Genomic DNA, 24,757 nt, shown 5'->3' on the forward strand with positions numbered 1-24,757 from the left:
CTTTGGGTTTCCTTTCCAAACAATTATGCCTTGCAGAATTCATGAGAACATACACAGTCAAATATTTTCATTTTGGGCCCAGTGGGCTCACATGTGTCCAGCATTGTCCCTTTCCCTCATGTCCACAAGAATCTCCATTGGTTCTGCTACTAATATGTTAGCTCATGAGGTCAAGGCAGGTAGATTCATGCCTGGTTCCCCCAGAGATCCAGGGACTGGACCGACCCTGGACATCCAGCAGACAGAGACCTCTCGTGGTCTAAAGGCGCTGACTGAATTGCAGAGAATTCCGTGTCCAGGTCCAACAAACAGCTGCCATTGCCGCTTCAGATCTTGATCCAGAGCCACAAGGCAAACAGCCTGCAGTTGGAGATTGGTTTAATGTCCAGATAAACAAATGCTAGTGGCCAGACCCTTTCTGGTCAGATCCATGTGAGGTAATGGAGGTCACCTCACACGCCCTAAAGGTCAAAGGTTGTGCAGGTAGCTTCGTCACGACAGCGTAGCTTAGAGCTGACTCTGTTAGACTTGATAGACGCTAAAGAAGTTTGGAGCAACTCTCTCTCAATGGGCATGCTTCAGCATATTTCAGGATAATATACTGTGCATAAAGGACGCTGTTTTGCTGGACTTCATTATTCTCTGTCATTGTCTTAATGTCTTCAGGCTTCTCCTTTGGCTTGGGTTGCCTCCTCAGAGGCACGTAGTGACATCGCTCCCAGTCATCATTTGGTAACCATGGTTTCCGCTGAGCTGACCTCAGACGTTCCTATGATTTTCCTAGATTAGGTATGTTTGGGTGCCCGCTGGGGCAGCTGGGTTGGGAGAGTCGTATGAGAGTATTTGAAGTTCTAGTTCTGGCCTAAGAAGTTTTTCAGCTTGAAATTGAGGTTATTTTAAATTATGGTTGAAATAATACATAATGTGTAAATGATAATTTTTCCTTCTGCTTTAATAAAATGTACTCAACCATGATTAATTTACATGTATTTTTAAGACATACTATCAACCTAGTCTAATAAATGTGATGTGTGTGTACATGTGAATGTGCTGTTTCTCACGCACTGAAGATGATGAAGTGTAATTCTGGCATGTTAGAGAACTTACATCAGAAAGCAGCAATCATCCAGTGGATAATCAAACATGTCAGAGTCAATCTATATTGTCTATAGGAGGAGGAAAGATATATAGTAGGTGAAAAGAGCTTCCTGGAAAGACCAGAAGTTCTTGTCATAGTTCAGACTCTTTGTTCTTCAGTGATTAGACTTGCTCTTCCTCAACTCTGACATGTGTACTTGCGAATAGGCCAAATTCTTCTGCTTCCAACATTCAGGAAAAAGATGGGTGTCACGTGATCATTTCATATTTTTTATACGGATATACTTAAGTTAAGAATATCAGACTTTTGCAGATAGTCTTTAGAACATTTGTAGATACAAACAACTGCCTTCTGCAATATCCGGCTACTGTAGTTCCCCTTTCTGCTTTAACCAACCCTGAGCATCACATTAACACCTCTTAGATTCAGATTCACATTATGTAAAAATAACTCAGCAAATATTAGCCTAAGTGAATAGTTTTCTCTGATGTCAGACTTCATGTGGTCTTTTAGTCTTTCCTGTTGGTGCATCGTCTGCAGCGCTTCTTTCATCCACATCTCTGTGAACTTCTGAGCAGGAAACAAACCCACAATGTACTCAAGTTCAAGGAGACATTCACCAAAAACCTGGCTGAAATTCAGGCCAGGTTGAAAGTTACAGACAATAATGTAGACTATAGATTAACTGTAAGAAAACTCAAGATTCTTTTTTTTTTTTTTTTGACGGGGCTTTCCTTCTGTAAAGACAAATAATGTAGGAACAAATGTTGCCAGGTAAGATTTCTGCCCAGAAGCATTAACATCTGAACTCTGAATGTATTGTTACTGTATGTTAACTATTGGTCGAGTTAACTAAGAAACTGAGAAATACAACAGAGTAATCAAACATAAAGTGGTGTGTTGGACGTCAGTGTGGTGGAATACATCAGTGGATTAAATCTTGGCTTAGCCTTTACACCCCTGAGGAGAAAATTAATCCAGCAGAGGTAGAAATGTTAAAGGTAGTATTACAGGATTTTATTTAATATGTGTTGTTTTTATATCCTTTAAATGTTTCTGATAAATCTTAGAAATAGCACTTTTGTATTCAGAGTGGTACAGTAATGGGATTTAAATGACCTCAAATGGTGATTAAAGATTGAAATTTAATCAATAACAGTTTATGAACATCTTACAAACAGCCTCTCGGAACCAATTGGGTTCATAGGTTGAGGACTACCTGCACCCACTTCCTGGTTCCACGTGATGTTTACCACGGCTGTAAACAGGTGCATGCAGATTTTATAGAGAGATGCGTTCACCAAACTTTCTGGTTGGTGTTCAGTGGATGTCTCAGCTAATATTTTCCCACTGCTCAGCAAAAATGAAAAAATGATCTCAAACCTGATAGGCTGGTTGTCATTGGGTCATCCTGTCTGTCCACATTCTTAGAAACCAGTTAAGATTTCAAAATGGTGGAATGATTCCACGAGTTTGATGTTACTGCAGTCAAGAGCGGAACTGCCTTGTACTGAATGTCTGTTTAGGAATTTCTTTTGTAATGTCGCCTTTACGCTCATCCTTAAGTGTTGTCCTTAATCCACATGTTTGCACATATGCAACAATCACATCAACTCACTGCTCACACTTCTTAATGGGTTAAAAAAAACAACCCTTAATGAAGTATGAAATCAAAAACAACCTCAACCAAATTCAAAAGTGGTGTCTTTATACATATATAACAGAATAGAACAACTCTTGTGTGTTAGAAAGTGGAAAACATACGTGAATTATAAAAATTAAATCACCAAATACACAGACATAAAGTAGAGAACGTAAGGGAGAAAATAAAATATATGTGTGGTGTGTATATACTGTATATGTATATATGTACTGTGTGTGCGCACACGCACACACACACGCGCACAAACACACACACACACACACACACACACACACACACACAGTTATTTGTACAATACAGCAGTAAATGGAAGGAAGGAAGGAAGGAAGGAAGGAAGGAAGGAAGGAAGGAAGGAAGGAAGGAAGGAAGGAAGGAAGGAAGGAAGGAAGGAAGGAAGGAAGGAAGGACGGGCCCTTACTTCAATATATCTTTGTCCACTAGGTGTCTCTCTTGTCAAAGTTATGAAGCAGTCAAAGGGATTTTTCTTTCAAACTTCTTTTTTACCTACCCTGAAGAAAACTTTGCTGTTTCAACCTCATGATTATCTTTATAAAAAAAAATGGGAATAGAACCAGGATGAGATTATGTAACAGGTATTCATTACCGGAACACAAGCTCACAACGAAAACAAACAAAATAATTACATCACAAGCTCCAGGCTCCTCTGAGGAGTTCAGTCACAGCCAAAAGGCCCAGGGACCACAACAGACCGCAGATGGAGGACCACGGATGTGACTCACACAAGACGTCCGGGGATAAAATTGGACTTCCCGTTCCCAGCTACCCCGACCAAAAAACCCCCAATGTCTTTATAATCCTGCTGGATGACACTGTGTCTGAGGCATCTAGCGGTAGGTTTTCTGTGATCCAGCCAGACATTGTAGTATTTTCCATATGTGACAGCAGTTTTTAAGAGTTGTTACCCAACAAAATCATCACACAAATATTACCTTAAGTTTTCTTTGGGGGCTGGATCTGGACAGTTGAGGCCAAATTTGCTGTGTCTATTCGCCCACAGTCTTCAGATGATTTTCGAAGGTAAAAGTACACCTTAGTTTAAAAAAACACTCCGTCAAAGTATGATTGTACTCCTTATTTTACTTAAGTGCATATATATGAGCAATAACTTCATCTGGAATAAAAGCAGACTCCTTTAAATGAGTCAGATATTCTTGATTACAAATGATTATAACCTTTTTAAAGTTTTGACCACTTTTTCTCTTGTCTTATCTTCAGGGTTTTGACAGAAAGTAGTTCTCTATCTTTTGACTGCTTTAAAATCTTAATCCAATGACAAAATTTCTCCCATAAACCACTCAAATGGTTTAATTTAAATATATGCTTGACGCCTGATGAGCTCAAATGATCCGGAATTTGGATATAAAAGCAAAGAGCACAGAAAAGAACAAAAATTCCACTTGGGTTTATTTTGTTTTTGTCTGCGATCCGTTCATTTTATCTTGTGACCCTCGAAGGTCACCGGTCCCTTGTGTTTGGAACCACTGGACTAAACCACCTTTAAACTAAATCCCTTTTGACAGGAAGGAGAACTGCCTCAGGCATTGTTGTATCTGCCACAGAGTAATCAGTTACTCACAGAGGCAGATTCCCTGTTTATATCTGCAGAATCCCCAACATCTACATGTATATTTTGTTCCTCTGACTGGAAGTGGAGTATTGAGTAGTATTAAGTAGTTTAAATAACAAAATACTGGAGTAAAAGCAGTTTTTATTTAAATCTAGGAACCTTTTAGAGAAAGTAATCTCTCATCTTTTAATAAACACACGTTCAGAAAGGTGAAGAATTTCACCAAAATAAAACTTCAGACGCGTAAATCCTCAAGTTTCCAGTGTTCGTGTGTTTCTATCAGTGTGGGGAAGATCTCAGAACATAATCTCATTTCATTTCCTGCACAAGGAGCCCCCCCCCCTCCTCTTCTACCTCCTCCTCTCTCTCTCCCTCTCTCACACACACACACACACCACACACACACACACACGCATTGAAAACACACCCACTGCTTTCAGGGAGAGAAGACTCGGAGCTCAGGCGGAGGAGCGTCACTCTGGAGCGGAGCGGCTGCGCACGCAGGAGGAACCTCTCCGACCACCTCGCCTCGATCCTTCACGACTAAAGACACCTTCGTTCATTCACACCTTCCAGATCCCATCTCTGCGGGAGGAGGGACAGTCTCTCGAGATATCCCAGGAAAAACGGATCATTTCGGAAATAGCCGAGGAGTTGTGACGCTCCCGAGCGCAAAGGCTTGCACCGTGGCTCTGTCAGAAGTGGCATGTTCGAGGGATACTCCGGACACGATTGAACTCCTGCTTTCACCTAAAGAGGTATGTCTGGGGGGGGGGGGGGGGGGGTTAAGAGGGGGTAAACCTCACCTATAAATTCACTGGTTTTATTTTATCCTGGTGCTTTCCGGTCTGCTCACCTGATGATGGGAGAACTCCGGTCAGACGGCCGTCCGGCCGACGGACCCAAATGTTCTTGTTGACATCCGTTGGTTGTGTCAATATTATGGTGTGGATATCATTCATCATTCACGGCTCAGATCTCCTCCAGGGTCTTTGTGATCTCCTCCCGCACACTCACGCGTATTTTCAAGGCGACGTCAGGTGTGATGCTTCTCCCATTCTCCTCTTTTCTCTTCCCGTCGCTGTTCAGAGATAAATCTCCTAAGTGGGATTTAAAGCACCACGCTGGTTCCTTGTTGTGAATGTTGTGCAGAATAAGATCTGGTTTTTGCATCTTGTTTTTTTCTTTCTTTCTTCTCTTCTATAGCAGATGTATGGAGCTGGCCCACATAAGCCTGATGTTTACTTTTGAAGTCTCTCCCTCTCATTCCTCTTCCCAGTGGCTGACTGGGAACACCTGGCAATGATTTTTTTAGAGCAGGCTGCAGCCATCCAGGCCTCATGATGGACTCCAGAGTCTGGATGTGCATGCCTCGTTTTATTGTGTGCGGCTATGCGCCCGTGGATCTGTTTTCTGTGAGCCAGGGAGGGTGGGGTGGAGTGGAGATGACGGGTGGTGGTGGTGGGGGTGGGGGGGAATCAGGATGACAACCCTCTCAGACATCCGGTCGACCAGGACACCGCTGGCGCACAATCCTCTCAGGGAATTTAGCTGTGGAAGCGCAGATATAATATATGGCATGAGACGCACGAATAAACGGTTGTTACTTCAGGCCTGCTATTAAATATCATTATCCAGCCATCCGGTATTTATGGTGCGATGAAATTAATTTTAGGAGTGAAAGTGTTTTTGTTTGCAAGGAAACGCCTCCTATTTGAGAGGCTGGAACGTTTGTTTTACTATATTTGCTCTTCTTTTTTTTTTTTTTTTTTGTCTTAAAAATGAATGAAACCGCCTTTTCCTGTCGTTCAGGTATTTGTTATGAAACACATTTGATGGTTGAGTGAGATTACATCCATGAAGAAAATGCAAACAAACTTCATTTTACTGTGTGAACGCTTTGAAATAACCTGATAGACTTTCACCACAGGTGGGGGGGGGGGGGGTGGAAAATCACGCAGCGCTGCTTGTTTCCACGATTAACGGTAAATATAATATATATAAATAGATGGGAATCTTATGTCTTGTCTTCAGATGGACTGTAGGTTGTATTCTGTTAGATCCATGAAAAATAAAATGAATGGCCTCCAAATGACTGCGTATTAAATTTAATCCGGAAGAAAATTTTCTAATTTCCTTCTGGCGGAATTCACAAACATGACATGATTCCAAAAAAAAAAAAAAGATGTTTGTTTTGACGCACGAATAATCTCACGGTAGGATGTGTTCGGGATGTTTACATATAAACCGTAACCTGTTTACTGTCAGCAACCGGATTAAAGCGGTAATCAGATTGGGATGTTTATAGCAGGTTGCAGTAATCTGATTTGGTTTCTAATCTGTGTGCCTGTCGGGTTAGGGATATGTGGAAATATTTTGACATCACTTACAGCTAATAGTTTAAAGTGATGCTTTAATTAGGGAGAATTGATTAGTAACTTGTAAATAAGAAAAAAAAATCACCTGTGCTCTGCGTGAGTGTGACGTCACACAGGTGGGAATATTCTGGTTACAAAGAGCCAGAGGCCAGAGGAAGATAAATTGTGAGGGTTTTTTTTTTTTTTTTTGGAGTGCTGGAATGCAATTAATCCTGCTGTACCAAGTTTGTGTTGGTTTTGTGTTTCATCAAGTGGTGATAAAAGATATTCATCTTCCTTTTTAGGACTATGAAATATGACTAACCGTGTCTTGTTAACAATTACTTCCTCCCAGACAAGACAGTTACGATACTTGAATCTGTGGGAAACATTTACTTTTGTTGTTTCCTTTTTAAAAATAGCTTGAGTCAATTGCTTTGGTTCATTCAAGCGCGTCGCATTGTCGTGAGTCATGAAGTTTTAATGTTAAACCAAATCTTTTTTTGGTTAGTCACGCTGGCAACATTGGTATTTTGAGGTAAGTGCTTTGCTAAAGTTATTCACATGCCAAAATTTATGATGGCGTTTGACGTTTTAAGACCTGTGTGCTAGCAGGTTAGCTCTGCTAACACATGATCAGCAAGAGGGTGAGAGGAATTTGATCGAGTGGGTATGTAATGGTTCAGTAATGCGTAAGTTTGACCTTAGGCTTCCAGTCCATCTAATAGTTTAAGAGACATTTCAGAACTGTTATTGTTAACCTCATGATCACATTCGACAAAAGGTCACCAAAGTTAGAGGAATCATCCGCCGGGTACCACAAATGCCAGTTCTTCATCAGGTTGTTCTTCCTCTTTTGGAAGTTGCACAGAAAATTAAAACATAACAACCAGAAGACGAATTACTAGAATTTGTGTTTCTGGAAAACGACGAGGAACAACAAACAGTCATTTGGAAACAGAAGGTGTGACTCACATCGATTGTCTAATGAGATGGCATTCTGGGGATTTTGGAGTGGATGATGCAACTGAAGGAAAATGGAATCCAACCCCTCCTCCCTGCAGCTGGATTGTAGAAGAATCTACTTGGACACTTGCAACCTTTTCAACTCTTTCAGGTCTTGAGGTGAAAAGATTGATCTTTTGAGAATCAAGACTCACCACCTGTCTGGTTGAAATGTTCTCAGTGACAGAGGAAGAAAGCTGGCTGTGGTCCACTCGACTCTTTTCATGCTACAATATAATAGAATTCATCCAAACTGGGGAAAAAACCCCAACAATAAATGCAAACTGTTTGGGTCTAGCCTCACCTTCTTCAAAGCTCTGCATCTCTGCTGGAAGGAAGTCCATTAACTGCATTTGTCAAACACTTCTTTGGGGAGTCACCTGGGCTTAGAAGAGAACTTGAAATGAAAGTCTGTCCAGTCAAAGGGTCTGACAGCTGTGAATTTATTAGGTCAGAAAGGGACTTTGCAAACAGAGTGGAAGGGGGAGAATTGACCTGTCTGGAAATTGGATGGAATGAAAGTGTTCTCCTAGAGAGAACAGGGCAAGGACAGGGAAGATGGGAGCAGTGATGTTCTGGAGGGGAGAGGAGGAAATTCTGTGCATTTCTCAGAGGCTTAAAATACTCCTGCTGCTGCTTTCTCTCCTCTTCTTAAAGAGCTCATGGTGCATTTAAAAGAGGCCGATTAGCACTGCCTGGAGCTGAAAGTCTAAAAGCTCCTGGTTTCTGTTGCAAAGGCAATTTTTATGTGCTTGACCTTCATAGCTCCTGGGCGTTTGCTGTTTTGCAACTTTCAATAATTGGATCTCTTGCAAAAGGCGTCTATTGCTTTAGAGGGATTGCAGTAGGATCACTTAAAAGTGTACACATCATTTATCACATTATGGCATTAAAAATGTAAAAATTTCACCATGGCAGTGTGTGCTTATATACCATGGTTACGGCTGAGAATACAATGTAATAAGGACAATTATGGTAACTGTAACGCTCCACTGAAAGCTGCAGTAGTCTGCTTTTCATGAGTAATCTCGCAGACAGTCTATTCTCTCTATTAAACAACATAATTTAGTCTTATTTGCAGTAATTACACATTGCTTTTGCATGCAAGCTAGCAAGAGCCTTAGGCTTATCTAGCATCCGACTTAACCACTAAAATTAGTCAGGGTATTCAAATGTACAAATTATAAAATTATTTTAATTTATTTGAATGTCAATTTACAAACTAAATGCTGCATAATAAGTGAAAGTATGTCAATGTTATCTCATCATTCTAATGCCCAGGTTTTCTGACAAACTTTTGTTTGGCAATATTTTTCAACGGGAAAATACAACTGCAGTAAATTATTCAGCTTCTCTGAAAATAGTTTATGAACCATTTATTGAATTACACGTGATAAAAAAATTATTCTGTCTGTCTTTTTCAGGATTCAATGAAAATGTCCGTGTGCGTCCACGAGAACCGAAAATCAAGAGCCAGCACCGGCTCGATGAACATCTACCTGTTCCACAAGTCCTCCTACGCCGACAGCGTCCTCATGCACCTCAACTCCCTGCGGCAGCAGCGTCTATTCACCGATGTCCTGCTTCACGCCGGCAACCGGTCTTTCCCCTGCCATCGTGCCGTACTCGCTGCCTGCAGTCGGTACTTTGAGGCCATGTTCAGTGGAGGCCTGAGGGAAAGCCAAGCCAGTGAGGTGGACTTCCGTGACTCCATCCACCCTGAGGTTCTAGAGCTTCTGCTGGATTATGCCTACTCGTCGCGTGTGGTCATCAATGAGGAGAATGCAGAATCGCTGTTGGAGGCTGGAGACATGCTAGAGTTTCAGGACATCCGGGATGCTTGTGCCGAATTCCTAGAGAGAAACCTTCACCCAACCAACTGCCTCGGGATGCTGTTGCTGTCTGATGCGCACCAGTGCACCAAGCTGTCCGAGCTGTCCTGGGGCATGTGCCTCAGCAACTTTCCCGCTATTTGCAAGACTGAGGACTTTCTCCAACTGCCAAAAGATATGGTTGTGCAGCTTTTGTCACACGAAGAGTTAGAAACTGAAGATGAGAGACTTGTTTATGAAGCTGCCCTCAATTGGATCAACTATGACCTGGAAAAGAGGCACAGCCACCTTCCAGAACTCTTGAGAACGGTCCGACTGGCCCTGCTGCCTGCCATCTTTCTGATGGAGAACGTCTCTACAGAAGAGCTGATTAATGCCCAGCCCAAGAGCAAGGAGCTGGTGGATGAAGCTATCCGTTGTAAGCTGAAGATCTTGCAGAATGATGGTGTTGTTAACAGCCCATGTGCTCGACCAAGAAAAACCAGCCATGCTCTTTTTCTTCTGGGTGGTCAGACATTCATGTGTGATAAGTTGTATCTGGTGGACCAGAAAGCCAAAGAGATCATCCCCAAAGCTGACATTCCCAGCCCCAGGAAGGAGTTCAGCGCCTGCGCCATCGGCTGTAAGGTGTACATCACTGGAGGAAGAGGTTCCGAGAACGGAGTGTCCAAAGATGTATGGGTCTACGATACAGTTCATGAGGAATGGTCCAAGGCGGCGCCCATGCTCATTGCCAGGTTTGGCCATGGCTCTGCAGAGCTTAAACACTGCCTCTATGTGGTAGGAGGTCACACTGCAGCAACCGGCTGCCTCCCAGCGTCTCCATCTGTATCGCTCAAACAAGTAGAGCAGTTTGATCCGGTGGCGAACAAGTGGACCATGGTGGCTCCTTTGAGAGAAGGCGTGAGCAATGCAGCGGTGGTCAGTGTCAAACTCAAGCTGTTTGCTTTTGGAGGGACCAGCGTCACCCACGACAAGCTACCAAAAGTGCAGTGCTACGATCCTCAGGAGAACCGTTGGACCGTGCCCGCCTCCTGCCCACAGCCGTGGCGCTACACGGCAGCCGCCGTGCTGGGGAACCAGATCTTTGTCATGGGTGGCGATACGGAGTTCTCCGCATGCTCGGCATATAAATTCAGCAGCGAGAGCTACCAGTGGACTAAAGTCGGTGATGTGACGGCCAAGAGGATGAGCTGTCAGGCTGTTGCATCGGGGAATAAACTGTATGTGGTGGGTGGGTACTTTGGCACACAGCGGTGTAAAACTCTGGACTGCTATGACCCCACGCTGGATGCTTGGAACAGCATCACTACGGTGCCATACTCGCTCATTCCCACTGCTTTCGTCAGCACCTGGAAACATCTGCCAGCCTGAGCCCTGAAACCCTCAACTACTTCCTTTTCCCGAGGTGAGTTAGACCTGTCTCGTCTATTTGTCCACCTGGAATATCGTCGGAAGTCCTTTTCCATTTGTGAAACATCGCGGAGGCTGCATTTTTAGATAAGGACTGAGTTTAACTGACCCCTATCCAACTCCTCATCTCTGCTAATGGCTCCAGGTTGCATTACAACTAGCATAATATACGTGAGCTCTCTGACTGAACTGCCAGCAGACAGGTTGCATTGTGGGTAATGTCAGTGCTCAAAGAATGGGACCAAATCTCAACTGCATCACAATTGATTTTTTTTATAAAACTATCCATAGTGATTTCAAGAAGGCTATTTGAAGGAGGAGCACTCTTAGCAGCACTTCCTCCCTTTAACTTCTGCAAAGTATCCAATCAATATGACAAATTGAAGGCATATAATAATATCATTACTTTACAGTTTAATAAATAATGTGTAATATCTTCTATAAGAGAATTAAAACGATCTGGACAACGAGAGGAGGGAACTCTCGGGAGGGAGCGTGGACGTGTGAAGCCATCGGTAGCGGCTGGTGTGTTGTTAGCTAAGTGAATTATGTAGCTGTGGGGATGGGCCGAAGGACATCGAGGGTAATTGAAAGAGAATAGGATACTTTTACTGCTCCTGTGGGGGAAATACCTCTAAGTGCTAAACGGGGGTTTGCCAATTAGGCAATCCTCACACCCAGCAGGCTACGACACCCTGGTGAGGCTAATCCACTCTCAGTCGCCTTCCTTTGATGAGGTTACGGTCGCTACGCTGGGCGAGAGGGAGGCAGTCGGCAGCTCGGGCGGTGTCTGAAACCATTCATCATCAGTTGTGAGTAGATGTGGCAGTAGGAGAAGTGAGGACAGAGGGCTGTGGGGCACGAGCATCGTCCTTGATAGCGATGGTCTTGCCTTGAAATTCCAAAGTTAAGTCTGACAGTCTCTTCTACCGATGTGCATCGGCCTTCTTTCTCACCCTGAACTCTCGCTCTGATTATAAGCGGGCCAGACATATGTGGAGCCAATTCAGTCAGCGTGCGATCACATCCCATCACACAGTCCTTACACCTTACCAATGCAGGCAGTCCATTTCCTTTTCCTTGTTGAAAAGTCTTTGGGCTCTCTACCACTGACAAAGCAATGGTAAAACTCACTTATCCAGCACAGCAGTCTCCCGTTTGATAATGTCAGGAAGCAGCTCAGAACACTTTTACTGCCGCGATAATGTCAATGTTCCTCTTCTCCACGGGATTAAATATCTTTAAGGCGTCTCCACCCCCCCTTTCCCCTTATTTTCGGTGACTCGTCTCTGAAAAGAAGATACCAGAGTAAAGTTTAAACTGTGTCAAAGCCAATGTTAAATCATGCTCAGTGAAAGATTCTGCCACTAATTTATACAGAATTTGTTTTTGGTGCGCCCGTCTGTCACGGAAACTGACAGTCGACTCGCTGAATGCGGTGAAAAGACGAAATGTGGAGGACTGTAAAAGAAGGAATGGTTGTCAAGGAATGAAAGGGGGAAGGAAGTGTGCTAGACCTCACAGAAGGAGGCTTTAGCTGTGGGAGAAAAAAGAAGTTCTCTCCCAGTTTTCTCAGGGGAAACACTCTAACTTGTCTGAGTTTCCTCCTTTTCGGATTCTTTTCTCCCTGTAAAGCTTCTCGTTGAGGCCGATGGCACTGACAAAAATCAAATAATGAAGGTTTTCTGACTGACTTCCTTGATGTTTGATTTAAATCTGTATGGTGTCACGTCACCTCGTAAATATACAGATGCTTTGAAAGTCTGAGGCTGTGAGGGAACAAACAATTGTGGCATCTCAATAAATAATTCAGTCAAACAAAACCAAAGTCATCAATTTCATCTGGTTTCCAATTCTTACCATGGTGTCACGCTTTAAAACGGTCTGGCAGCCCATGACGCCACAGTTAGACATCTTCACGTTGGTTTTCTTTGGGACAAACAAAGAAGATATTGTGTGTTTTGTGATCTTAAGACCTACTTGTTGCAGAAAGAGCCACATTTCACGCTACAAGACTATACAAGGTGGAGGCATCGGTTTTCTGTCTATAATTCTTGTTGATAATGTAACCTTGAAGATCCTGAATTGTTCTGTTCTTTATTAATGACAATGGAATAAAAAAGTTGGACCACATAGCAGTGGATTTCTCTGAATGCCAGCATGAAAACAGTAAAATTATATGATGGAACTAAAGTAAATTTACAGCAGATGACCTCAAATTTTCCTCCTCAACATTTGTCCTCTTGCCAAATTGCTGCCTCTTCAGGTTTTACTTAACTCAAGAGAAAAACCCACTTCCAAATGCATCGTCCGTGATATTATACTTACGTTAGACACTGCAGGGGAGGCGCCAAGCAAAACTGTAAGCATATGTACCACACAGATAAGTACCTTGTAAGTAATAGCTTTAAAAATGGAAAGAGAGCTAGCGATCGTAAAACATGTTCAGATGTGAAAAGCCTTGTCGGCTGAGGGGGAGAGAAGAGCTTCACAAAGGCCAGACTGTAAGGAGAAAACAAAGTGGGTGGATTTCTCATCTCTGTTAGTCTAGCAGGAGATGCAGGGTGGCCGCATCAGCAATATGTTTAAAATATAATGCAACTGTGGCTGAATGTCTATGGTGACTATTGTGGCAACGGCTTGTGATCACAGAGTCACAACAAATAAGGTCCTTAAAATAATTGCATCGACAGCGCGATGACAGAATCATTATTGAACTTTATTTGTGTTCATTTTATTTCATCGCCCCTGCAGGAGCTGTCTTTATCAACCTTTGATTAAAGCTTTTTGTTCTTTGAATAATGAAGGTTGAGTGGTGTTGCTTCCTTTCATGCACATTCACGTTTATTTTTTTTCCCGCCTTCCTCAGATATCCCTGTTTTTCGCATCATCCACTGGACTCCAACTGTGAAGAATTCACACATCATCTTCCTCATGAAAAGAGATGCCTGGCAGCGATGTACAGACACCCGCATTCATCGTGACGTCGCCACTGGACGCTTCGCTTCGGAATGATGTCATCTCTCGTTTCTGAGAAGGGAAGCCGAGGCACGCAGTCGCTCGCCCGAAACAAACCCAACAAACTGCTGCTGGTTACGCGAGGCGCTAACACCAGCTTTTGCGTGCATCTGTCATACCAGGCTTGTGCTTTCATGCCGCCATATGAGGACCGCAACACCGATCGCAAAACCTGCATTTTTCACGCGTAGTCACCGCTGACTTGCGAGGATCTGCCTTGGTGTTTTGGGTTTTTTTTGTTCTGTATGTTAAATAAGAAGAAAAAAATAAACTGTTTTCACGAAGATTGCAATTTATAGCATGATGGATGTTTTATTCAGATCGTGGGAAGGAGGATGTGATGATTGCTGTTTTTTAAAGACAGACACAACCCAGTCCGACTGAGTTCAGTTGATTTATATACTGTAAGGCACAATGAAGGAACAGAACTCCCCTCTCTTTTTTTTTTCCTATCAAGCCCATTCGTTTGACTTGTTGTCGTTTTTTCTTTCAAAGATTGCAAAGATGCTTTTTTTTTTTTTTACTAAGCGCCGACACAAACAGACCTCTGAGTGTTGCACGCGTGAAAGCTTTGGCGGTTTGCTGTCAACGCAAGCCTCCGAGTGTTGATGAGCAACACCAGCTGAGGTCGAGGAGGTTGAAGAGGATCCGGTCCTTAGTCGGGGAGGCCGAGGTGCCTCGGGGGTCACGACCTTACATGTTTGCTGTTTTGCAGCTACGCATTAACGTCCGCCGAGCGCCCATTAGCTCTCCTGCTTTATACGGCTTTCTTTATTCTGATTATAAAAAAATAAAAAGCGGCGACGTACTTGCTGTCTCATCACTTTCTAGAGCATGTCCACTCATGGTGATTCAGAACTGGCATGAACTCATCTCTAGGGTCACCTTAACCCAAACTGACAATGAATCAGTTTCTTGTTAAACTTGCTGCAGTTTTAGTCTTAATTTATATGACAATGATTCCTGTGTCGTGTTAATATGTTGAATCCTATTTATTTCTTCTCTGCCTGCATTCTTTGGTGAATGAATGTTCGGGTCACGTCGTGCATGGCCAGGTGTTGTGTTTTACTTGATCTCACTTAGGCTGCATTTTGCACAGTTCGGACTTTTCCAGGATGAGTTTGTTCTTTCTAAAGGAGACAGAGGTGCACCTCTCCCGAGGGGTTTCATTCTTGTCCGGATGGGACGAGGCAAGCTACTCGGATTACTGATGGTGGCGTGATGCAGCTTAAGCCATTATTTTGCTGCCTGAAAAAGACTGAAAGGAGTGAGAGCTAGCAGTTGTTTTTTTCTCTTATTGGCATCTCAACCTGTCCTGCAAAAAAATGTTTTAAAAATAACAAATAAAATAGGAAGCTTTAAACAGGTCAAGGTTCTGCAACAACCCAGAGACGTCACAGGATAACCCTGACCTGGTTAAGAACGTGACAACCTTTGCAGCTGTCCTTGGGACAACTGGAGGATCGTTCACATGTGCTAACTTCTCCTCCTTTGGGGTGTTAACCCCCTTCAGTCATGTCCGTCATTAGTTTGAATCCGCTAAGCTGTGCACCGACAAGGGCAGACACCGCAGTGCTTTTCACCATAGTGTCAATTGATGCAAATAAAAAATTAAAACAGAATAAAAAAACAAGTTCCTGAAGACCAAAAAAAAAAAGAAAAAGAGAATGTCTTAAACACTTGCATATGAAATACTCTAATCAGTGTTCTTTTGTCTGTATGTCTGTCTCGGCGACCTGAACATTGGACATTTTGCAATGAATATTAATGGCATCATTGAATTTCAATGTAAGAGGTAATGTTTTGGTGATACATGTGTACATTTTTTTTCCTGGTGGACTCATGAAACAAGTCAATGCTTCGGTTAAATGCGCCGTAAAATTCCTACTCAGTCCCCCCAAGCTGCAAAGAAGTCTGACCTTTTATTGGAGGACCTCTGCGGACCCTCGAGGCTCCATAACACTGATCTCTTCAGAACAGCCAGCCCGTGGCCCCACCAATCAGATAAGAGCATTTCATTCCTATAGAACCTTAGTCTCCCTAGCAACAGCGAGTAATGAATGCCCCTTCAATTTGCACCTAATTGCCGAGTGGCATTTCCCATTTCTATTTTGCCCTCCCCTTATCCTCAATTTAATCTGGAAAATTCAGCTGGCTCAGACGGGAGCAAAGTATCTTACTTCTCACAATTATGTAAATTAGACCGGAAAACACACACACACACACACACACACACACACACACACACACGCACACGCACACGCACACGCACACACACACACACACACACTGTGTTGAAGCATCGGTTTCATTTCTTTTGTCATGTAAGAGTTTATTTCTATTTGTAATGGCATTATTTTGTACATGTGATTTTTTTTTCACAATGTGAAATTTCATGGCTAATAAACATAAGAGTTTTTTCCTCTTGACTGGAAAGCGTGGTGTCTTTGTGTCTGCAGCAGATTTGAATGGAAAAGCAGCTTCTGTGGAACGCAGGGCGCTCCCTCTCTCATGACTGCATGTTTCGCATATTTAGGCAGCTTTGGAGCGACTACGGCAGCCCAAAGTGTCCTGAGGTATTTAAGGCAGTATATCATGCGTAGAGCTTTTTGTTCTGTGGAGGAGGGACTGAAATCATCTTATCTGTGCCTCTGGCTTCTAAGCTTCCTGCACAAGAACAAGCGAAACACAGCCAGATACTTTCCCTTTCTCTGTCAAGTCACCTTGGCAACGGCAACCTTTAGCTGCAAAACTGTGGGGGCTGCAGGAGAACATGAAATCTTAAAAAGCCCCTCTCCCTGCCTCCCCTCCTCCACTTCCTACGCCCCCCCCCCCGACACTTTTCATCGGTGAAATGTGCAGCGATGAGACTCTCCAGTTGTGCATTCCCCCAGTTTGCAGCGACTTCAGCATCACATTAGCGAGCAAGGCGCCGTGCTAACAGCTTCATGCTGCACCCCCACAATAGATGTGGTGTTTGCATTCTTTGTGACAAGAGGTTGAGAAACACCAGTTTTTCTGGATTCTGACCCTGATGCATTCAAGAACAAAACACCCATGTGGGAGGGGGGTGGTAGGAGACACTGACATGTTGAAGCCATCTGTTAAAAATCTTATCTACGTCATTTCGAGGTCGTCAGAAGACGACTTTTCACATGGGAACCGGCAGAAATCGTCAAATGTGGAAGCTCTTTGTTTAGGAGGCCCCCTCAGCGCCCCAACAGAAACCCCCATTAATCAAGACAGGAAGTTGAACTTCCTGCCCGCCAGGAAGTCGGTTGCATCCCCACCCCTCCCCCTCTGCCCATCCAGAATGCTACGCTGACGGCTCAAACCTTCAACACTCGTGAATCCTTCGGGTGCTATTAGCTCACGCAGAGCTTTGGCTGAGCAGAAGAGTCGAGTGCTTTGTGTGGGCAGTCTGCATGTGTGGCCGAGTGTGATAAAAACAGTGTACCTACATGTCACAGTCGCCTGGCAACGCCGGCATCAGACACAACTCAAGCCACGCAACAAGCCAAATGTACTGGAAAATCGAGAGATGCCTTCCGATAGATTTAGTCTCGTATGCTTTTTTACTGCCAGCAGATGTCTGCTCATGGTTATTTTGCAGGAAGCATAAAAATAAAAATACACTTAAATAGACACAGCAAAAAGTAAAGTTTTACTGAGATGATAATAAAGTTTAAGCTACACATTTTATAGTTTTAGTTTTCTCACGCGGCAACTTCAAGATTGGAAAACATTAAGTGTCTCTGTTAAAGACATTTCCAGAAAAACTCTTCTACGACGCATTTGAAGTGTTCCATTTTGTTACAGATGTTTTATCACACATTTACATAACACGTAAAGGCCAGTATTTCATTGACACGGCAGTATATAAGGATGTTGATCCTAAAAGAGTATTTGCAAATAAATGAACCGGGTTATAAAATGTTGGGAATAAAGCTTTTAGAGAGTAGTTTGAGAAAATGCCAAACAAGTACCGGCAGGAACAAAGAAAGTGGGCGTTTAGCTCACCCTGCAGACCCCAACAAGCTTTAGCTGAGAAATAAACTCTTCTTAATGATTTGTGCACTCAAGAAATACTAAAAAATGTAGTCCAAACTACCCAAAGGAATCATATATACCTGTATTTTGTTATTAATGGCAGCAAATACAGCTGGATTTGACCTCTTTTATGTGGCCTTAGCAGTAGTCGTATGATTTACACACTGTGTTGTAGAATTCTTTAATAAATGGAATTCATCAGTGTAGAAATGCTCTAATAAGATCAATAATGTGCTCAGACTCCTGAATTTATTCTAAATTGTGTTGTTTTTTGAAAAACATTGCATGTTATTTGTCATTAAACAAGACCATATGGGTCCAAACGTAACCCTGAGGATTTCAGAGGATTTCAGCAGATGGGTGGAGGCTCAGCCAGGTTGACACAACGCAGAGGCCCGGTGAGCTTCTGAGCTTTCACCCACCCTCCAAAAAAACCCCCAACAATATTCACAAGGAGGATGGAGGAGGATTAGACACGTCCACACACAAGATGCTGTCATTCTGTCAGGGATGTTTGCAAAAGGAGAGCACTGTCTGCCGGGCTGTGCTCGCTCTGACCTCTGAGTTGCATCAGCATTCAAGCAGGAAGCTGAGGACCAATCAGCCTCAGGCAAGGGGACCGTGTCATCGCTGTCAAACATCCCGAGATGGTATATACACACCAGAGAGCTTAACTTATCTTAACTTTAAATTTCAGAGCTGAAATGCTCCAGCCAGTCTCCTGAAACTATTATTGTTACCTCCTTTAAAGGATGATCTGCTGCTGGACTTTAGAATCAGAAAATCCAACATTAAAAACACAAAAATAAAGATGTCTGGCTGTGTAGTCGAGTCTTCATTAGTCCTCTGTTTATCTTCAACAACATGCGCCCACCTCCCTGTGTTATCATCAGGAGGCTGAATGAAAAAGGATGCGAGGTAATTAACTCCAAGGAGGTCCTCTCCGATGCACAATGGCTCCTCTTCTCTTCCTCTTTTTAATTGTCTCCTCTTTCTGTTGTTACTTAAGCTGTTAGTCTCGCTGACCCCATCCATAAAATTTGCGACTATCTGAGAAAAGACGTCTCCCTGACTGCGTCGCCTTGAAAGTCGTGAGGTAATTTACCGCTTGAACATCGCCTTAAGTGATTTCACAACAGATGAGAACACGTAGAGAAAAAAAAGCTGTAATTAATGGAGCACTGGGGACCAACGGATACGTGACTGACCTTGACTACTCTTTTGGAAGGACTCCATGGACTTCTAAAAGCAACAAACCTCATCCTAAACCGGTGCAGCTCAACAATTTGAGAAATTGCTCATTAGCGTTCTTGTTGGGAGTGAGAGAAGAAGTATAATGATGGACAAGTGTGCTGAAATCTGCTTATAAAAGATCTATAAATGTGTTGCAGAGGAGCGCTGGAGGAGCGCCTTGAATCGAGATGAGAGGATCTGCAGAGGCACCTCTGAGGAGATGGCAAGACGTGATGGAAAAGAGCAATTTTAATTAATAATGAATTCAATTGATTAAAGCAGCTTAGATAATCAATCACAAACTGGAGCGTCAACAAAGAAACAGTCAGACATGTAACGCAGTAATTTGTCCACCAAAGTGTCCGAACCAAACGGGGAGACGCTATTAACTCATCTCACCTCTAAACTCGAATTTGCGGATATGAGCTTGCAGTACCATCAAAAATACTAGGGGGCAGTGTAGCTACGATTCAAGTAAAGCACCACTATCGAGCATGAAAGTGAAGAAGTAAAATATTTTCCTCACTATAAGGAGATCCTAAAAGCCTTTACTTCACTCAATTTCTTATAAATCAATGTGCCTTATATATGAAAAAAGTTTTAAAATAGACCATTCACTGAAAATGAGTTCTCAGATGCGTTTTATAATCCGATGCGTTTTATAATCCAGGGCAGAAAATACAGAAATACTGTGCATAAAAACCTCCAACCAGCACCAAGACATTTGGATTTGTCGACATAAAGGATGTATAAAAATACACAGTAGTTGATGGACAGACTGTTTTCGGACAGATGGATGCCAACGTATGTTGGGAGAGGAAGCATAAATGGGTCTTTTTGGTTCCAGTCTCGATATCTTGGCTCCATATCAACATTCTCCAAGCGTCCTGCAAACCTCCTCGCGTTTCTTTCAACCTGATTTATGACCCTGCGAATCCAAACTCCGTTCACCCTTTGGTTACCCCGCAGCTTTATCAGGTTTTTCTTGTTGATAAGATGTATTAGGGGGTCATTAGTACGTACTTATTAACTGCTTAGGGATGCTTTTAAGGCCACTTAGCTTACCTCATATGTCTCAAGCTTATCTCACAGCTGAAAACCGCAGGGAGATGAAACGATGTGCAGCTTCATAAGGTAGATGTAATAACAGTTTGGGGAGAGTCACTGCGGGCGGTGTGCTCATAACATTGTTTGAGTTCTCTTTGAAATTGGGTTGTGGGTCTTTTAATCAGGGCGGCTCAAAGGCATTTCGCCCTGCAATTTCTGCTGTTATATGGATTTTCACTTGGGTGTGGTTTTGTGGTTGGATAAGGAGAGAGGCAGGGGGAGGTGGAGGACTCGGCGGTTTTAGGTAAGACGATGGGGTAAACTCAATGCACTTTAGCTCGCTTGAAGTCCTGCACAGAATCAACATCATTTTCTCTATATACACGAGTGTGAAACCGAAACAATAAATTAACTCCAGCCTTCTAATTAAGGGATGAAACTGAGAGGTGGTGGGTGTCAAATGTCCAATTTTACCTGCTCTATTTCCTCATCAGCTGCCCTTTTCAAACAGACAACAGAGGAAAACCGGCGGTATGGCACGTCAGCGTTGACCTACATCAACCTGACAAGCCTCACAATAACCATCGGTGGAAAAAACATACAGAGAATTGTAAAAAAAATACTGCATTCTCCCACTTTGAGTAAAGACAAAAGAATGATCAGCAGAATGCAACGCAAAAGTATTCAAAGATGATGCATCACAGAAAAAGCAGAGATTACTGCTCATTGGATGGTTGCGTGTTTTATTTTGCTTCATCAAAAGCTTTTGGTCAACTCCAAAAAGTCACAAAAAACGCCACAGGGGTCAGGGGATGATTAATGGGCGGTAGGGAGAGACAACAGTTCCTCAGAGCAGCTCCGTTATTAGCTATTCAAACCACTTTTAGCATTGAAAAGTTATTTAAATTAAAGCATCATAGATGTTTGTTAAATACAAATATTGCGCAAAAGACACTTATTGCTTATTAAGCAGTGACGGTTAATGGTGGAGTTTTTAAATGAGTTTAACCTGTGTTAACAAAACTGGGTTACGTTAGCTCAGTCTCCCTCCTTAAACAATGGTAATCTCCCAAGAGAGGCAGATGATCCAAAGCCTTTATTTCCCATCATGCCCTGCGCGCTGACCCCCTCCGATCCCCTGGAACTACCTGTCAGATAAAGGTCAGCGCCGCTCCCGCTCTTGACGGACGTGTTTGTGCAAACGACTCCGGGCTAAGGCCTCAATCTGCAAACCAAAACAACCTCAGCGAGGAAGAAGACGTCAAGAAAACAAGGAGCGAGGAAGGAGCGGCAAGCCTGTGTTTACCGAGGCGTGCTCTCGACCAGGCTGATAAATGAACGTGTGCTGATGTAAAGTCAACTCGCCACAGCTAATGAATGAGCATATGGCGTCTGCGGAGCTCCCATTTCTCAGGCATTTTTACAAGCGCTTGAAGTCAGACTGTGGTTTTGAAGCCGCTCTCTTTCATCAATTAAGAAGAGCCGCCTTAACTAAACGCAGGATTTAAGACGGGACGGAGGTGAGGCTGGGGCTGCAGGAGGTGGGGAGAAGGGGTTTGTAATTAGCAAGAGTGAGGGAGGATTCTGGTCGGGATTTATCCCTTTTTCCTGCCTTCCCACGTGGCAGATTGTTATCTATGCCTGAAAGAGATTTCATTGGCTTCCCCCGACTCCCCGCTGGGTGTTCTGAAGCTGAATCTAAGACCCCGACAGCGGGGGACCCCTAAACTTTTAGTGTTAATCACACAAAAGGATTCCTCGTCTGGCTCGGGCATGTGGTCTCCATCAGCGAGGATGAGGGAAGATGAAAAGCCGAAGGCCCGCCTCACTTTCCTGCTCTAAATGTGTTGCTCACCAACTTTGCTGATGATCGTCCGCTTTCCCTGCATTGGACCACACACACACACACACACACACACACTCGTAAACACAGCAAACCACACACACGCTTGAACACACTTCCAAACACCCACAGATGCACTCAGTTCAGCCACATTCACTCAGACACCCAGTCCCCCAATGTGGTGTGAAAAAATCTCACAACTCAAAAAGCGCTGTTTCAGAAACAAAGAAAAGAGGCCGACGTTCCTGCACGGATTTATCAGCCGACGTCTCCACGGACCCACGTCAGACTACGATCCTCCCTGCAGATGTTTTCCTGGGTAACGGGAATGGAGCCGGCGCTTCTAATTGTCCTCTCATCGCCAGAGCAAAAAAAAAAGAAAAAAAAGAAAGGGATTTACATGAAAACTCATCTTTTCACACGCAAAAGTCGCTCTTAGATGACGACACGTTGCGGAAACTCAAACCATTCATGAGCTCCTGAGAGGATTGGATTTTCTGTTTTCATTAGAAACTCGCTTTAGGATGCTGGGAACAGCCAAAAAAATGCATTCAGGATTTTTTATTTTTTTTAAATGAATCTGGTGGAGCAGATGTTGTATCGCAACAAAGCAGAGCCGCATATGGAATGTGTTAGAGAAAATTACCAACTATGTACTGTAAAATAGACTTTGCAGAGCGACCTGCATGCAGTTTGGAGGGATTAGCACGACAATGAAAGCAAAATGATGGAAAATCTATCTGCATGCTTTGAATCAATGCTGCTGGGAGCCTTGAACTGTTAGACCAGGTCCAGTCCAGTCACATGACCACAGAGGAGTGAAGTGAGCGCTTCATCCACAGACCGTCTTTTAATAGTGCAGTAATTATAATTGGCCTTTGCCAGCTACTTCTCAATCCTCAGACCTTGTCATCTAAATCTCCGCTAATCCTCCTTTGTGTTCACAGAAATTAGTTTGTGAAGTGGGCTCAATCTAGGTCAATCCTTTGGGCACTTTGGAAATAGTCTGTTGGTGTGTGTATGTGTCTGTGTGTGTGTGTGTGTGTTTAAGTCTCCTGTGACAGATTTGACCGTGGGGAGGCCGGACCATGCAGGGGTGCAGCGGCGGGCACTGAGTTGGGCAAACACCTATTATCGACATTTTAATTAGAGATTAGTGGGAGGATTTAGCTGGGTCAGCAGGGAGGAAGACTCCAGTGGGCGCTGGCACCTCCCCACCGTGGGCGAGACTCAACCCCATTGGTTTGTGAGTCTTTTTCACGTCAGAAGAAGAAGAAAACAAATATTTGACAGAATGCTGAGGATTAGTCTTGTTTTTTCCCCTCAGTGTTATTTTATTCTAATCCCATGTTGGTGATGACAGGGGATTGGATTATAAACAAAATGTAAAATTAAAAATGAAGGGAAAGAGCCTACCACAATTTAAACATGGTAGTGATGCTCATTATACAGGTTTTATATGAAATAAAAGCAGTATAATATAATAAGAGGCAGAGCCAGGGTTGTGCTAATTTAGCGCTAGCACCATTAATCAGATAATTAAACCAGCTAATATTTAAAAGTTGTGCAATCAGGCCATTCATTGTTTTTTCACCAATTATAAGATGTAATTATTTGTTTTTGTTGAAAAAATAATGGACTTTTTGGTTTTTGGTTAAAAAATAAAAACAGAGGGAACAAACACGCCGGATGTTGTAGAACACAAATAGTATATTTTTCACTGTTATAAAAGCTCAATGGGAGTCCATTTACTTTTGACAGGGTGAGAAGTTATTTAAGCAATCCAATCATAAGAAAATTCCCCAGGAAAAGGAAGCGCATTAAAGTCCACCTGCATCCATTTCCCAGTTTACATTCCAGCCACAAACCTCAGATTGAGATTAAGGACGGTCGATGGCGGCGCCCATCTGAGACGTGGCACACACACCGGCTGAATCAGCAGCCGCAGACCAGGTGCTAATTGATAAGTTTTTTATTTTACTCCTGTTATCTCATAAGCGCAGACACGTTGGTCGTTACCTTGTGACTACAGTCGAGCTGAAAAGTTGAGTCACGGTTTAATCTTGCGTGTTTTAAATGGCTGGAAAGTGCACCGCCATAAACATGAGGGAATATAACCTTGGCCAGAGTGTGTTTGAGAGTGATAACACACAAGGCCCTCGGTGCTAACGGCTAATAGCACAGAGAGCTGAGGGGGATTTAGCATGATATACTACAGTTTCACAAGGTTAATGTCCTCGCAGGAATGTATTTTTATCTGGTTTATTCGGTCCTCTTCCCACAGTCGTCTCTTCTCCAGAGCCTGTCCACCTCCTACATGTCATTTCTCACCATCCTCCCAACTATGTCTCAACTGTGTTACTTTCCTGATGCTTGACTTGTTCAAGTCTGGTTGAAGAAAACCTTGGAATCTGTCCGGCGCTTTCATATCTCAGTCGACAGCTGATGATTAGCTTAGCTTTAATAGACGGGAAATGGGGAAACCATTATCTGAGTCACGTGCCGTTTAATCGGCACAAAAACGTGAGAATCAGAGTCGGTCTGGAGAAAAATGGTAGGTATGGATGCTGGATGATGAGGAATAAAGTATATACCTACAGAAGGAAGCA

At 43.2% G+C, this 24,757-nt stretch overlaps 1 protein-coding gene and 1 long non-coding RNA gene across 3 annotated transcripts; one reads left to right on the forward strand and one right to left on the reverse strand.

Annotated features, from left to right (window-relative positions):
* Positions 1-3,940: 3,940 nt before the first annotated feature.
* On the forward strand, positions 3,941-16,404 carry enc1 (ectodermal-neural cortex 1). The gene is made up of 3 exons (XM_068334330.1): positions 3,941-5,108; positions 9,137-10,952; positions 13,827-16,404. Exon 2 carries the CDS (start codon positions 9,143-9,145, stop codon positions 10,916-10,918), a length of 1,776 nt encoding a protein of 591 aa, XP_068190431.1. The 5' UTR covers positions 3,941-5,108; positions 9,137-9,142; the 3' UTR covers positions 10,919-10,952; positions 13,827-16,404.
* Positions 4,984-9,119, reverse strand: LOC137608183 (uncharacterized). 2 transcript variants are annotated; one of them, XR_011038162.1, is made up of 3 exons: positions 8,017-9,119; positions 5,207-5,901; positions 4,984-5,114 (listed from the first exon to the last, which is right to left on the reverse strand). It is a non-coding gene; the product is annotated as an uncharacterized lncRNA (long non-coding RNA). The 2 variants fall into 2 exon arrangements; XR_011038161.1 differs by having other exon boundaries at positions 7,683-9,119.
* Positions 16,405-24,757: the final 8,353 nt, after the last annotated feature.

The sequence above is a fragment of the Antennarius striatus genome, chromosome 15, assembly GCF_040054535.1.
Source record: "Antennarius striatus isolate MH-2024 chromosome 15, ASM4005453v1, whole genome shotgun sequence".
Lineage (NCBI taxonomy): Eukaryota > Metazoa > Chordata > Actinopteri > Lophiiformes > Antennariidae > Antennarius > Antennarius striatus.

What these genes read in the sequence shown, in the direction of transcription:
- enc1 (XM_068334330.1), top strand. Translation starts at nt 9,143, where the DNA reads ATGAAAATGTCCGTGTGCGTCCACGAGAACCGAAAATCAAGAGCCAGC.